At 44.5% G+C, this 16,862-nt stretch overlaps 1 protein-coding gene across 3 annotated transcripts in view; it reads left to right on the top strand.

Annotated features, from left to right (window-relative positions):
- Window positions 1-16,862, top strand: part of agap1 (ArfGAP with GTPase domain, ankyrin repeat and PH domain 1) — a 134,624-nt gene that overhangs the window by 54,863 nt on the left and 62,899 nt on the right. For 2 of the 3 annotated variants that reach the window (XM_022764007.1, XM_022764006.1), the window contains exons 2-7: window positions 7,232-7,290; window positions 7,401-7,488; window positions 11,470-11,484; window positions 13,546-13,631; window positions 14,872-15,013; window positions 16,189-16,323. In XM_022764007.1, coding sequence (XP_022619728.1) covers window positions 7,232-7,290; window positions 7,401-7,488; window positions 11,470-11,484; window positions 13,546-13,631; window positions 14,872-15,013; window positions 16,189-16,323 — 525 coding nt within the window. The remainder of the gene's footprint in view (window positions 1-7,231; window positions 7,291-7,400; window positions 7,489-11,469; window positions 11,485-13,545; window positions 13,632-14,871; window positions 15,014-16,188; window positions 16,324-16,862) is intronic. The other variant, XM_022764009.1, reaches the window with a different exon arrangement.

Raw genomic sequence — 16,862 nt, 5'->3', positions numbered from 1 at the left:
AGTCTAACAAGACCGGAGACCAAACAATCGATTCTTATAGAATGGAAATAATTCTTTGTTGCATTGCTGCACGGCTCTTCTGCTGGACTTCAGTGCGTCTCCACAGTGTAAATAAAGTTTTTTCAAATCAACAGGCAGGAAAACAAACCTTTATTTAACTCAGGTTTGTTGATCCAGAGTTTTGGATGTTTGGTCGACTGCAGCCAGCGACACTTACAGAGGATTAACATCCTCTCAGCAGCTCATTCATACTTGAACTGTCCTTCAGCCTCGTCTCCACGTTCTTATATTGATCTCTTTATTTCATCTCTAAACACTCAGCTGTGAGGCCGAGCGTCAGTCCTACCTGTTCTGGTCCGGGTCCGGTCCAGTTGAGGCTCCCAGTGTTCAGACAGAACTTTAAACAGTCTGATCTCAGTTTATATCGTCAGACGTTGAGCTAGAGAGAGACCCACATCTCCTCTCTGTTAAAACACAGCTTCCTGTTTGTGTTTTCATCCGTCATCACATGACGGACGCATCAGAATCTGATTGGTTTACATTTTAATAATGTACCTGCTGAAATAACTGAGGTCATTCAGATTAAAACGATGGTCATACTGTCTTAAACCTTGAGATTTTCTGTTTCCACTCCACCTTCATCACCCTCCGTCCACAATAGAAAACTATACAAATTATATAACATTCATATTTATACTGTAAATATAATAAATATAAGTAAACGTCCATAAATTCACTTAGAAATCATCAAAAAGAAAAACCTGCAGGTAACGTCAGGTGTTTTATTCAGATGTATTTATTTAGAGTCTTTGACCCGCTCACTACAAACACGTTCCTCTAATTGTTTATTATAGTCAAAATAAATCAAATCTTTTATTTTTTAACAAAAAAATTTGTTTTATTTTTATGTAAATTAAATAAATTAATTAAATGTAAAGTCACGATAACGAGTTGGAATGAAGTTGCCTGAAAAGGTGTGATGTGATTATTGGGTAATAATTTCACACTTCCTGTTTTATAAACAGTCCAACAGATCAGGTCCGTTTGGACCCGGGAGGAAAAACGCTGCGTGGTTGATGGGAGAAGACGTATCGCAGTAATACAGTTCGTCATGAATCACTGCAGACGGGAGCCGATCACAGCTGGAAACAGCTGCATTACCGTTAAATAATCTTCCCCTGGTAGAAGAGGAAGGCAAAGAATAATAGTAGGACTGATGAAATCCATTAATATCAACTTATTTTTAATATATTTATACATCACTGATGTTCAAAATATCTCAGCAACATGTTTTTTATATTCCTACAGCAATAACTCTCCCCTTCATGTGTTCATCCACTCACACATTCATCCGGAGGTAAAACCTGTGAGTCTGAACTTGTTTGATGCAGAGGAGACGTTGAAATGTCAAAATCCCAGAGAGGAAATGAAACTCGGAGCAGTCCTGGATTTCATTTGCATCTTTTGATCTTCATCTTGTTTCATCCCTCACTTCCTTTTCCCTCCCTCTGGTCCCCCCCCTCTTCCTCTACTGTATATACAGATGTACATATATATATAGATATATATAGATATACATATATATTCCTCTTTGAAGTGTTCATGACGCTGTGGAGAGAGACAGGACCGGTTCAGACCTGTCAGACCAGATTGTGGGTCACAGAGACTCGTCCTCGCTCTGCTGTTTGTTCCTGTTGTGTCTCAGTCGATGTGTTTCTGTAAACACACTATTTGTGTGGCCCTCGACACACACACGCACACACACACACACACACACACACACACGCACGCACACACACACGTGTCACTGTGTTGTGTTCAAGGCTGTTTCTGCTTTTTGTTGGGAGGTTTGTCTTCACAGGTTTTTGGCTCTTTAGATCTCAGATGAAAAGAGAATCGTGTGTTCTAGTGAAACTCGTCTTGATTTGTTCATGTGGATTCTTCACACTCAGGTTTAAAGCTCGTGCTTTAGTTTGGTGTTAAATGTGTTGAATAATCAATAAATCACAGCTGAGAGATTCTTCTATTTTTATTTTCAGCTTCCAACGATGATGAAAACTAGATAATGGAGATAAAACGATTCTTGTGCCTCACTCGTCTTGAGCAGTTCGCTGGTTCAGATGCTTTCTATATATAGTCATGAGAGACCACGCCCTGTCAAAATCAGCAGGAATCAGTTTTTAAAACGCGAGTAAACCCTCTAATAAAAGCTGATTGACTCGTGTTCCACTGTCAGTCCAGCTTTTCCTTCTGTTCAGACTGTTTTTATGCTGAATTGTATTTAAAGTTTAAAAAGTTCCACGGTTAAAAAGACGTTTCAGAAGTCGGTGAGTAACCGTGTTAAATAATCCTGACTATGATTTTTGCCATAATGGAGCAGACCTAAAATAAATGTTTTAATTTGATTTAAAGCAGAAATAATGTTTCCTGTTCTCCTCTGTCACATGTCACTGTAAAGGAAATCGTTTTTGTGTTTCAACAAAACTTCATTTGAAGGCATCACATTTGTCTCTGTGAGGCTGAGTTATTGAAGATTTAAAGATTTTGACTTCAGTCTTAAAAGGTCAGAGGTCAGCCTCAGTAAACCTCCTCTGTTAATCACCTGAGGAACGTGTTCCTGCTCATACATGTTCTCCAACACAGAAATAGAAACAAACGAGTGAAATGAAAGAGAATTAATGACGGAGATTATTCTGGAGAGAGTCCTGGCGCTTTACTTTGAAGGTCTCCTCCTCCTCCTCCTCCTCCTCCTCCTCTTCCTCTGCCATGTGTTTTAGTCTTTCTTTTCTTTCTGCAGCTCTGTGTTGGCACAGAGGGCTGAAATGATGGAGGGATGGATGGAGGAGTGTTTTCAGTCCCATGGCGCTCGCTCTCATTTCCATGTTTTTCCTCCCTGAGCGATGACGAAGAGGAAGAGCTCGACATCTTTTTCTCCTCGTCTTCGTCCATCTGTTTCTCTGCATCTGTTCTCTCCTCGTCCTTCTTCCTCCCTAAATTTATCTGCTCTTATTTATCTCTTGGTCTTCATTCCTCTGTCCTCTTTCACTCTCTGTTGGGCAAAGTTTCAAGTTCAAATCATAAAGCAGGTCGTTCCTTAAATAGTTCGTTCCCCTTCTCTCCACCTTTCTCTCTTTTTCGTGATCTGCATCCTGAGTTCAGACTGAGAACAGAGATGATGCAGCTTTTCTTCCCCCTGATGAATGATGTTTATTCCTGTGTGTGTGTGTGTGTGTGTGTGTGTGTGCGTGTGTGCGTGTGTGTGTGTGTGTGTGTGTGTGTGTGCGTGTGTGCGTGTGTGTGTGTGTGTGTGTGTGTGTGTGCGTGTGTGCGTGTGTGTGTGTGTGTGTGTGTGTGTGTGAGTTGATGGATTGATTTTGTTCAAGTGCTGCAGTGCCCACATGTTCCCAGATGTTTTCTTGTCATCTTTTGTTTATTTTCTACCCAGAATCCTCTCTGGCTCAGAGTCTCCCTCCGCTCTGACTCGACACAGTTTTGTCCAGACAGCAGTTTTTATTTCTCTGTTGACGGAGGTCAAAACACTGATGTACAGTGTTTGTACAGTATTTATACAGTATTTATACAGTGTTTTCACAGTGTTTACCTTAGAGCACCAGCAGGTGGTTATTAAAGATCATCGTCTGCAGGAAGATGCTCCACTCGTTCCCTTTTCCCTGAGCTCATTGTTAGTGTTGATTCCAGCAGTGTTGAAGCTGCAGATGATAATTATTTTCATCATCACTTTATCTGTTGATTATTTTTTAATTTATAAACAAAGCATTTAAAAGTAATGAAATAAAATAATAATAATAATAATAACAATGGATCTCAATTAGAGCAATGACATAAACTCAACACCAGTTCAACCATCTCACCTTGACCACCAGCTGATGATGCTCCTGCACGGTGGGTCGTACTGGGAGCCAGCGTAGGGGAACTGGAGGGCCCCGAAAACAGGAAGCAGCTGGATCAACATCCTGCCTGGCAGAGAGGGAGGGGGGGTCGGGGTGGGGTCGGGGGGGACGTCCCTTAAACAGGCCGGCGTTTGTAAGACCCTCAACAATATCCCCCTCTGTGTGACCGCCGGCCAATAGGGAAGCTTCTCTCTGGATTCTTTCCAGACAGATACCATCCACACACACACACACACACACACACACACACACACACACACACACACACACACACACACACACACACACACACACACAGACACAGTAGAAAACAGCAGAAACAAACACTGTGTCAGTATCATAGCAACAGGAACAGTTGGAGGAAAACATCTGTTTTCAGGACAGATGTGTGAGGATGTCGTGCTTGAGGATCTGATCTGGAGTCACAATGATCAGTTGATTAACAGAAAATTTATCAGTAACTTTTCTGATAATCAATAATTCATTTGGATTTTGGACGAAATGACATTTGAAGAGTTTGAGTTTTTTCTTTGTGACGGTTTTTAAACCAAACAGGAAATAATTCAGTCATTAATGTGCAGCTCTTCTCTGTTTTTATATTATTGTAAATATTTTCATGTTTTCTCTGACACTTTATTGCCGATATGATTGATCAGTTCGTTGATCAGTTCTTAGAAAAAGAAATGACAGATTGAAGCACTTTGTGTCCGACATGACGGATGAAGCGGGGCGGTGTTTGAGGACACAGGAGAAGACTGGTGGGTTTCTAGGGCACAATGGGGCAGTGGGGCAGCTTATTGTTGCCCCGGGCTCCACCAGCGGGGTCGTGAGGTCATGATGATGGCACGTGGCTCCTGTAGTTTTGAAGCAGCACTGGACATATATTAATGTCCTGCGTTCTCCTTCAGAGCTGAGTAAAGCTTTAGTCTCACACTGATGGAGAAGCAGATTCTCAGACTTTGTGTTGAGGCAGTCGGAGAGGTCAGAGCGTCGGACCGAGGGTCAGCAGGTCAGCCGCCATTAAAACAACTCGTTCATGAAGACACGAGCCGGTCTCTGAATCTCCATCTGTCTCGTCTCCCCGTGGAAAAGAAGTTTTACCGCCTGGTGATTCAGCAGGAACGCAGCAGATTGTACGTGTTTTGTTTCGTGTGGTTTCTCACGTCCAACAACATCAAGTCAGTGTGAAACTCCGTCACTGTGATTATCTTGATTGTTGGTTTCACTTGTTTGTTTCCCGCTCAGATTCGACCTGAGCAGGTGAAAACAAACTGAATTTCACAGTTTGAAACCACAAACTTAAAATCACTGTAACTCTGTTTATTTATTATATTTCACGTCTTTTTCTGGTCCAGACGTCACGGTGCTTCAGGGCTTTTAGCACTTTGTCTCCTGTCTCTCTCTCTGGTGGAGAGACACTGAGTCTTCAGGCTGACACAGATTGCTGCTGATGAATTAGTAAAAAGGGACTGGGGGGCTCTGAGTGGATCCGACCCACTGGCCTAGTTAACACCGAGGCCGAGGTGTCGCAGGGAGCAGCGGGGTCAACGGCGTCTGAACAGGGTCGAGGAGGTTCAGGGTCCTGGACCTGGTTCTAGATCCTCACTCAGGAGGTTTGAGTCGCCACTGAGGATGGAATTAAAAAATATATTATATATTAATGACCCACTGTGTCACTGTGGATATCAAACGCTTCTATTACTGATAAATAGTAAAGGAAACTTTACAAAATGCACCTTCTGTTGAACTGGATAAAGTTCCATCCAAAACACATTGGCATCAGGTCACACTTGAAATGTGTCATTGATTGATTCCCACAGTGTATTTCACAGAACATGGAGCCTTCTGTGTCACACTGGTTTAGATAAGAGTGTCGTACAGACCCGAGCCACACCTTCTATTTTTCTTTAAATCTCACTTTCTCAGCAGTCTGAATGTGAATGAGTCTGTGAGCCCAGATGTTCTGGTTTGTTTTGTTAATGTTTGTTGCTTCGATGCAATCAATCAAAATCAACATGAAAAAGCTTTTCCAAAACACTGACACGTTTGTTTGACGTCTTTCGGTCATGTGACCTCTGCGGATCCCGCAGATTAAACAGCAGCGTCTCAGTGAAGATGGGAAACTTTGCGTAGCTGTAAAAATGCAGCTCGTTGTGTGACTGAGCGTCGTCGGCTCGTTCACAGTGAGAGCTGATTCTCCTGCACCTGTTGTTTCCTGTGTAAAATCTGACACTGGCAGCGAGTTGCTGCACGTTCTCTCTCCAGAGAAACGCTCGTCTCACCATGTGATGTCCCTCAATCAACACGTCTGCTCCTCCTGCTGCAGCAGATGTGAGTTAAAGACGCCGGTTGATGATGCAGAGAGACGTGATGCTGCCGCCGAGCAGACGACTCAGAGCAGTCAGACACCAACTCCAAAATGTTTGTCAGGACCAAAGACGTAAAGACGTCCACAGCTTCATATGATGTTCAGATTTACAGAACTCTCCTTTTTATATCTTTAAAATACATAGAAAACTGTTGTGTTGATGTTCAGGTGTGTGAGTGTGTGTGTGTGTGGACAGAAGGATGTGACCTCCCTGATAACACTGACTCTATCTCACTTCAATAACACACACTTGGATAGTTGAATCTGGAAATTGTGTGTGTGGGAGGAAGATCAATTCGCCTCCACCCCCACCTCATTTCCCATGACCTCTCAGCCCCACTGCCTCTGCTCTGGAGCTTAACACACACACACACACACACACACTCAGCGCTCCAAACAGACCAGCTCTGTAGAGACAAACATCAAACTGAAGCTGCTGTCGCTCAGAACAAAAACAGAATAAATGAAAGTGTGTGAGTCCTTCATCCTGAGAGCATCACTGTGACACCTGAAGCTGTTCATCATGAGACCTGGACTCCGTCATTACGAGGTCTTGAATCGTTGTCAGCATCTGGATATACTGTATATATAAAACATCTGGACGGCTCCTAATTGATTCCAGGTTTCTTTAACGTTTCTCAGTTTATTGCTGCAGATAAATATAAAAACACTTTTTACTTCTTAAAACTAGAAATTTAAAAAGAGATTTATCTGAGAAGGAACTTTGTGTTGTTGGGTTTAATCCTGCTGTCAGTCATCTGTCAGCTCTTCCTCCTCCTCGTCTTCCTCACCTCTCATCACTGAGCGGGAGCAGATCGACTCCCTCGTTACCGCCGCTCGTCGTGTTGTTGTCACGCGCAGGTCGAGTCGTGGCGACCTCTGCTGCACCTGAAGGCGCCGCCTGTTCGTTACAGCTGATTGACAGGTGTCTCCCTCTCTGTGTCTCTTGCAGATGCGTTCGTGAACAGTCAGGAGTGGACGCTGAGTCGAATGGTACCAGAACTGAAAGTGGTGAGTTCAAAGACCTCGCACTAAATCACGTGACTGTAATTAAAGCATATTGTGTATTATTTAACTCTTGACACTGCCTGATCACCCCTCCCCTCCTGTCTCCGCTGCAGGGCATTGTGGGTAACCTGGCCAGCGGTAAGTCGGCGCTGGTCCACAGGTACCTGACGGGGACGTACGTCCAGGAGGAGTCACCTGAAGGTAGGAGCACTCCTCTTTCTTCCTGTGTTCATCAGGTCTGGCTGGATCTGTTCAAAAACCTTCAACGTTCCTGAGCCCCCCCCCCCCCCCCCCCCCGGCCAAGATTACACTCATGAAATAAATAAAAAAAGAGGAAAGTAGATTAACTCACTTTCAAAACACGAGGAGAAAATAATAAAGTGCGGCAGGATTAAAACCCCGGCCGGCGAAATAAGACGTTAACAACCTCCATCTCCTGCACGCAACCTCTCCGAGCTCCTCCCCCTCCTCCCCCCGCTGCGTCTCCTCCTTCTCTCCGTCTCCTCGTCCTGCACTCAGAGAAACAAAAGCTCCGACGTGACCAACGGAGCAGAAACTCTGGTAGAAGAGGAAATCAGGATCATTGATTAGAAATAAAAACTTGTTTGAGACGAGTTCAGACATTTAAAATGTTGATGTGATTCTCCGTTACTCGTTGGGTCAGTTTGATCAGAACATGAAGAACTTGGAAGATCAGGTTTTATTATTATTGATTATCAGAATATTTGCAGGTGAATTCTCTGTCAGTCGATTCAGCCTCAGTTCCTGTTTTGTGCCAGTTTTAAAGGGACAGTTCAACAACTCGTCTGATTCTGTCCCAAGTAAAGAATAGAAATAAAGCTGCTCTCACGTGTGGCGCTCGCTGACGAACATGTTGAAGGTCGTCTGGTTAATATCAGCCTGCCCCCACCAGCCCGATGTCAGAGCTGCGTGAACAGGAGCGTCAGGAGGAGTCAGGTTTGATGAATAAGTGAATGTTGTTTCAGGTCCGTCTATGAAACTTTAAAGAGCTGCTCCATCTTCTCCTGCAGAGTCCGTACAGTAAAAAGCCAACTGTAGTTTCCTGTGTAGTCTCTGCTCACACGCCCTGCAGTGATGGCCATATTCCTCATGTAATATTAAAGCCCCCCCACATTCTGTACACTACACCATCACCCCCCTCCCTCCAGGCAAAGACCCACTTCTGCTAAAGCCCATGTTCCTTTAATATTTCACCACTTCCTCTCTGGAGGCTGGAGATCAGATCCACACGCTCAGAGAGCCCCGACCTCAGAGTAGAAGCTGCTTCTACTGGGGGGGGGGTCAGACCTCTCACATGATTTCATTTCCATGGATTTAACTCTTCACTTCACCATTTAACTTTATATGAAACTTTCTGTGGTAAGAGAAGAAAATGAATCTGATCTGTGATTTAATATGACACAGATAAAAGTCACACTGTGTCCTTCCTGTGGAGGCTGGACGGAGCGAGATCAGATTTAAGAACCAGTGAAGCTGAATGATCAGAAGGTTTTTACCTCCACCATGTTTCCTGAGCTGAGGACTGAGGCTCGTTAACCCCTCCACCTCTCTGTGTGTTTGAAGCCTTGAAAACCGTCAGACGTGGTTTATTTAGGAAGAAAACGTTGCTGCTTCTGTCGTGCAGGGACCCAGCCGGCACCGGCCCACAAACCAGTTTTAGCTGCCGGTTCCCTCGGTGCAGAAACTAGGCCCTGGATGTTCAGAAGCAGGGAGAGAGGGAGTGTCTTTAAAGCTGCGAATCAGCCAAAAGAAAGAAGAGGGGAAGTTGGTTTTTTCATGAATTAGCTGTTGAAGGAGCCGATCACAGATTAACTGACTCCAAAGGCTCGTATAAATAATCTGATGCGGTGCCGGGAGGAAATCCTCCCCGTCTGTGGAGAGGGGGAATCCCCAGAGCAGATCCTCTCTGAGGTGTGTGAAGTAAGAAAGGAGAAGATCTTCTTCAGCGGTGACGTACCTCTTCTGAAAATGCCCTCTGCGGCTCGGCCTGCTAAATGCCCGACGGTCTGTTTCCACCGCTCGGACCTAATTACACCAGCGCTCTGCCAAAAGCAACACGACACGGCTTTTCAAGCAGCCTCACATACCGTATCCGAGCCAGCCCCAAACAACAGCTCCACAACATCTTTGATCTAATGACTTGGCAGCGCCGCCCGTCGAGGAGGAAGTGGCGATTCCACTCCAATTAAATAAAAAAGAGCCTCTTTGAAATCGTTGCGTAACCACGGAGAAATAAAAGGAGCTCAGGGGGATGAAAAGAGCGGGAAGCTGATGTGTTGTTCTCAAATTCCTCGGGTCTAAAAATATGCAGCAGCCTGGATTCCCATGGCGACTGATTGGGAGCAGAGTTGGTGGCTCTCGAGCGGCACTGCGACCGCAGCGCCACAAAACCCAGATCTATTCTTGTCCTGCAGACTGGAGCCTGAGGTTAATGAGCCTCATGTCACACACTTTAACTGTCACCAAACCTGCAGCTCGTGTAACGTTTGCTTTCCTTTGTCTGTGGCTTTTCTACAAACTCCTTATGCTGCGTTCAAGGACGCTCAGACCTGTAAGATCTGGTGTTTATTGGCTGAAAACAAAGTGCAGATAAAGATGGGCTGAAAGGAGAAAACAGCTGCTGGTTCAGCTTCACACTGAGGCTGCAGCTGATGATCAATTATATTATTGATTAACTTACAGGTTGTTTTCATGACTAATTGATAAATTTGCTCATCACAGTTTCCCAAAGCGCAATGTGTTGGTATCAGATTTGTCTTGTTTTGTCCAACCAGCATCAAGAGCTGCAACGAGGAGTTAATTGATTAGTCGATCGATAGAAAACTAATAATCGATGAATCCTCAAAGTGATTTTTCATACAAAGATGGTGTAATTAGCTGTTTATGTCAGTTTCCTGTCACATTAAAGTCACATGACAAGAAGAAGCTGGGCTGGACATTTTATAAACGAAATCAATAATCAATGAAGGAAATAATCATATCATACTGCAGGTCTTCAACTGAAAGATTATTTAACGTAACAGAAAGAATCAGGAAATATTCAAAATGATCAATCATCAAAACAGCTGCTTGTCTGATTGTCCTTGAATGCACATACACAAAGCGGGGGGGGTTGGGGGGGTCTGTTTTGAAAATACCCCCCAAAAATACCCCAAAACCCCAGAAAGTCAAACTCCAGCCGAGTGTTTGAGCAGCAGCACATGGTCTCCATTACACAGAGAGGAGGTGTGGTTGGGAAATCACCCACAGTCCCTGAACTAACGCTGAGTCTCGAAGGCCAGAAACTCAGATGCTGTTGTTTCCTGACAGACGATCTTCTGTCTGACTAATGGACACAGAGACGTGTTTAACAGACTGTTAATAATAATAAGACAAACATGATGCATTGTGGGAGAATCTACAAATCCTGTTCTCCTATCAAATCATATTCTCCAGATGACTGTTTGGTACAAGACCAACAAAAATCACATCATCATCATTTAAAAAAAATTCAGTGAAAATGAAAATGAGAAAAACGAACTGGAATCTTAATATAATTTTTTGTTGCATGTCGTGCAGCTTTAATTTCCTTCATTCATTAACTGAGGTGATAACAATAAAGATGGCCGTCGCTTCTGTGACGTCACCCACAGGTTTCTGAAGCTCAGAGTGAGCTGCTCCACCGTCGCCATCTTGGCAGAGTCTGACTCCGCCTCCTAACTCCCAGCTAACCCAAACATGGTCAAAGAGGAGGAGCTTTAAACATGTTTATTTCTGCTGTGAAGTTTTAACATGGGAGTCTATGGGGACTGACTCACTGTTGGAGCCAGACTCTAGTGGCCGTTAGAGGAACTGCAGCTTCGTGTTTCAGCCCCGGAGGTTGTTGAAAACCCAAAATATTCCCTGAATATAAAAACGGGACAAAGAAAAGTCTGGCCTCAGTTAGTGTAACTGATTCAAAGGAGACAGATCCAGCCTGATGGTTTAAATGTGTGTGATGTGTTCACTGCTCTAATAAAACTCTGTGCACTCTTGTTTCTATCTCTTCTTCTTCTTCTCTGCTGTCGTTCTGTCCTCTCTGGGTTTGACTGTGCTCACATTAACTGTGGCTGCATCTTTGATGTTGTTTGCTTTATGTTTCCTCTCCTCCTCCTTCTTTCTGGGCTGCTCTTGATAAACTAGCTGACGTGGACGCAGGTAACTATCCTCTCTCTCTCTCTCTTCCTCCACCTTGCTCATCCCTCCATCCACCGACCCTCTGACTGCGACAGCGGCGTGTCGAGGGCGGCTCGGGTTCAGCGCCATCTCTTTATGTGGAGCTCTGACTGTGTCACAGGCTGATCAGCTGTTTCTGGTTTTACTTATAATCAATTATATTGATGCATTTTAAAGCATCTATAAACTGATTCATCAAGAGATTAAAAAACTCTAAATTTCCCATAATGCATAGCTCAGTCAGACGATTCATGTTGAGACTGAACCTGAAGCTGAACTCGACCGGCTGCTGTGACTCGACGTTTAGCTCCGCCCTTCATCTGTTAGCTTCCTCTTTAAATTGATCTTCATCGTCTTCATCATCCTCATCCTCTTGTAAACTACACAACACACTGTACGATACAATAAATAACAATCCAAATATGCAAAGTGGCTCCAACAACAATGATGATAAACTTTGTGATGAAGGAAAGACTTCAGCTTTATTTTGGGGGCCCAGTGTTTTGGTTGAAGGACTGGATTTGGCCCCCGAGCCACGTGTTGCCTCCCTCTGCTTTACATACATGATGAGGACTTCTGCTACTTTAAGTGTAGTTCTGATAGTGTGTGTGTGTGTGTGTGTGTGTGTGTGTGTGTGTGTGTGTGTGTGTGCGTGCGTGCGTGCGTGCGTGCGTGCGTGCGTGCGTGCGTGCGTGCGTGCGTGCGTGCGTGCGTGCGTGTGCGTGTGTGTGTGTCTCGGCCTCCTCCCCCTCCTCACCACCATATAAACATCCACTCTGTCATTAACCCCCTGTGTGTGTGGTGAGGGCCGTTGCCGTAGTGATGATCTCCTCATGCTCCACCGCAGCTCCGTCCGCTCGCTCACACCCCGTCCACGGCGTTCACAGATCAGCTGATCCCGAAATAACGTCTGGACTCCATTTTTAGTTTGAGAGACTTCCTGTAAATCCTCAGGACGAGACGTTTGTTCCCACACTGAGACATCACGCTGCTGACGCTCGCCTCTTAAAGGGACAGTACACCCAAAAATAAGTCTCTTTACAAAACAAACGTCTGGTTGACATCATTAATTAGAAGAGTGCTTTATGAAATATGAAATTAAATTAAAAACTAAAGATTAGCTTAAGGAGTTTGATATAACGAACTGAAATGATAGAAACAGTTTTAAAAAGATAAAAACAGGGAGATTGATGTTATTTTTATACATTTGAGCGCCGATCAACTCGACCTCCAACACAACACGGAGGTCAGGTCCGGAGCGTCCTGACAGTCGTCCCATGAGCTTAAAATAAACATGTATAAAGAAGGAGTCATGGGAAAGATCCACATCAGACAGCTTGAGTAGAATCACAGTAGAACCCCACACTGAGGATTTCACTCTGACCAGAGGTTAACCTCCGTCTCCTGCGGCAACACGCTCCGACACGACACACTGGAATATCTACAGTAACGTGAGCGCAGGTTCGCTCATCAGCTTTGAGAGGATTAAAGTCCGAGAGAGAAAATGTGTCTGTGGAGGAAAGGAGAGTGAAACTGTCAAGGTCAAAGGTCAAAGGTCACGACGGGAGTCAAATCTGAGGAAAGACTCAAAGAATGATCAGAATTCAACAGAGTATGATCTGTGTGTGTGTGTGTGTGTGTGTGTGACTGAGTGTGTGTGTGTGTGACTGAGTGTGTGTGTGTGACTGAGTGTGTGTGTGTCAGTGTGTGTGTGTGCGTGTGTGTGTGTGTGTGAGACTGAGTGTGTGTGTGTCAGTGTGTGTGTGTGTGTGTGTGACTGAGTGTGTGTGTGTGCGTGTGTGTCAGCTGCAGGTGGTCGTGACGTTACCTCTGTTTGTCCTCTACTTCTCTCTCCTCCACATTCAATCATTTAATTCATTTTAATCACTGCACATATTCTCCGATCACTCTGCTCTCATGTAGCTTTCATCATCTGTCACCCAATCAATCAATCAATCAGATCGATCACTGATTCCCCTGTAGAGCAGACAGAGCATGAATCAGCTGTTGTTTGTCTCTGATGGTTGTCGTGGTTTTGTGCAGGCGGTCGCTTTAAGAAGGAGATCGTGGTCGACGGTCAGAGTCACCTGCTGCTCATCAGAGATGAAGGAGGCCCCCCGGAGGCTCAGGTGAGTACTGCACCTGAACTCCACCACCTTCACCTGAGAAACTGACGGCACACTTTAACCCTGAAGCAGCCGGAGGCATGAAAACGCTGGCAGGCACAGGTCAATCCTGAATGTTAGCACAGTTAAAGACTTTAACCTGAGACTGTTACCCAGCATGCATCAGCTGTTACCCAGCATGCATCAGCTGTGAGCTCGGGTGCAGATGAGTCTGCAGCTGATTTATATGTTTTTCTCACAAGGCGTGGCAGTGAGAGGACGAGAGGTTGGGGTTAATCAGACAGTAGTGGGTGTGAATGTGGTGGCTACAAAGACTAGTTACTGGTTACTAGTTACAGGTTACTAGTTACTGTCTGACCTCCACAGACTGGATGCTGAGCAGTAATTAAACCCAGCTGGCATCAATGTTTGTCTTAAAAATCCTTGATTTCTTTCATCAAAATGTAATAAATATGTGAAACACTGTCTCAGAGAGTTTTTGTATTTAACTTGATTTATATACTATAATATAATATATACTTTATTATGATTTATTATTTGCTCTTTCTTGTTCAAGCAGCTGATGAGACACAGAACAGTGAAACGATGTCAAAGCTTCAGGTTCTACAGAGTCTGTTGGACACATTCATGACAGTGTGCAGTGATGGAACCAGATTATATATCACCCAGGTGATAACCCAGGTGATAACCCAGGTGATATCACCCAGGTGATATCACCTGGGTTATCACCTGGGTTATAATGTGATCATCCAAAAGTTAAAAACATGAAAATAACTGAAACTTTCTTTATATGTGTAAAACCATCTGGTTCCTCCACCTCCTCTGATTCTCCCTCAGTGAACAGTGACGGTGTCTTGGATGACAGACATGTAGTTGTGTAGTTGTGTTGTTGTTGTTGTGTAGTTGTTGTGTTGCTGTGTGAGTCTGTGGTCCGTGATAATTTCGGGGTGCGTGATGAAAGAGTGAAAGTGGGTCAGCTCAGGTTTTTTGTTTGTCCTGCAAACTGACCAAATGGATTTCTACTGAGTCTAGACAGAACACTGATGAATAATTCACTTGTTTTCTCTCTTTTCTCATCTTTTCCTCCGAGGATCAGTCGGATGTTTTCGTCTCTGACTCTCTGGTGCAGATTTAAACCAACAGTGTTTTTGTCCTTTGACACTTTTCCTCTGTCTGTGGCTCCAGGAGGGAGAGGAGTGTTGTAAATGTAAATAAAGTTATTTTTGAACCCGTCTCTCTGCAGTTCGCCCTGTGGGTGGACGCTGTGATCTTCGTCTTCAGCCTGGAGGACGAGATCAGCTTCCAGACGGTTTATCACTACTTCAGCCGCCTCGCCAACTACAGGAACACCGCCGACCTGCCGCTGGTGCTGGTGGGCACGCAAGGTCCGACACACGCACACACACACACTCACACACACACACACACACACACACACTCAGACACACACACACTCACACACACACACACACACACACACACACACACTCTCACACACACACACACACACACACACACACACACCATGGACAATGTTTTTCTGAAGCGTTGCTGCCATCTAGTGGCGTCTTATCATGATCACAGTTAAAACTCTCGCAGAGAAACAGAGTGAAACGATCAGCTGATTGACTGTCAATAAGGTGTCAATAATCCTCTGCTTCCAGCTTCTTAAATGTGCTTGATGTTTCATATGATTGTAAACTTAAAAATGAACTTGTATTTGCATTAATAACTTTTATTAACTAAACTAAGTAAAGGTCCTTTTGATATTAAACACCATGATCTGTAAATTGCCTGAAGCTCGACTTTAACGATCAGTCGAACAGTTGCAGATATTTTTTCTGTTAAAAGACAAATACATTAATTGATTAATTATTGACTCTCTTCAGGTCAAAGTGCGTCATCAGCTCCTCAGGATCTGTCCTCGCTCTGGTTCATAATATACTTGTAAAAGTGACTGTTGGTCTGAATCTGACGCGGTTTGTGAAAACAGAAGGTTTATTATTCTAAAAGTCTTTAACGGACCCTCTGGTGGACTCCTCAGGGTCCCCTGGAGGGCCACAGACCACAGAGGGGCAGACAGGTCATACAGATGTTGGATGGATCATCTGGAAAAGAGAAATCCTCCATTACACACATTGAACAGCAGAGGGAGCCGGAGGATCGCTGATGTTTCCACCAGTCTTTGTTTCAGTTCTCAGAACATTTACTGATATAAACAGGCTGAACATTTAGATTTAAACACTTTCATAAGAGAGATCAAAGTTTCTTTCACTACATCTGATCTGATCTTCTTCCACAGAAGTCACTGAATGTAAATGTAGAGCATCATGTTTTAGTTTTAACACTCTGTGTGTGTTGTTCTGTGATCAGTCTGTTTCACACATGGTCTCAACACTGTAGAATGAAGCCTTTTAAAAATACTGATCTTTAAAACACGTGGAAAAACTCCGACCCTCACTTCACTGCTAAAATCACAAAATTCAAAATGTTCCCGTTCAGATTTCATGAAAAGAAGGAAAGTGTGAAGACTTGACTCTGTCCTCCTTTTCCCGCTCAGACGCCATCAGCTCGGCCAATCCCAGAGTGATCGACGACAGCCGCGCCAGAAAACTCTCCAACGACCTCAAACGCTGCACCTACTACGAAACCTGCGCCACCTACGGCCTCAACGTGGAGAGGGTCTTCCAGGACGGTAAGAGCCGCCGTCCGTCTCGTAACCTCGTGGTCAGGAAGGCAGAGTCCGGTCCTCTGGGAAGGTGACCCCCCCCCCCATGCCCCATTCGGCCGCTCTTAATCACACGTCAATTAAGAATTAAATGGACCCGCTCAGCTATTTAGCTCAAACCGAACAGCAATTAAGTTTTATCATAGCGAGGGAAGGAAGGCAGGGAGGGGGGGGGGCGAGTCCCTGATGGGATTAATAAAAGAATCAGACATTATAGGAGGAGGAAGGAGACGAGGTGAGGAGGAGGAGGAGGAGGAGGAGGAAGGAGAGTGTCCGGAGTCGTCAAGGTCCCGCTGCTGAGGGTGTTTGATTTAACCTCCTGGAGACGCCAGATGGGCGGGGTCTGTCTGACATCACTGATGTGTTTCTGTTTTCAGGGAATTACTGTTGAAATGAAAGCAGATGAGATAATGAAGATATTGATCAGATATTGATCAGACACGATCAGACATGATCACACGTTAGATCTCAGATTGAAGATATTACAAAGCTGCTGAATAATAATC

This window comes from Seriola dumerili, unplaced genomic scaffold (genome assembly GCF_002260705.1).
Source record: "Seriola dumerili isolate Sdu_G_001 unplaced genomic scaffold, Sdu_1.0 BDQW01000513.1, whole genome shotgun sequence".
NCBI lineage: Eukaryota > Metazoa > Chordata > Actinopteri > Carangiformes > Carangidae > Seriola > Seriola dumerili.
This window is presented reverse-complemented; position numbering and strand designations above follow the sequence as displayed.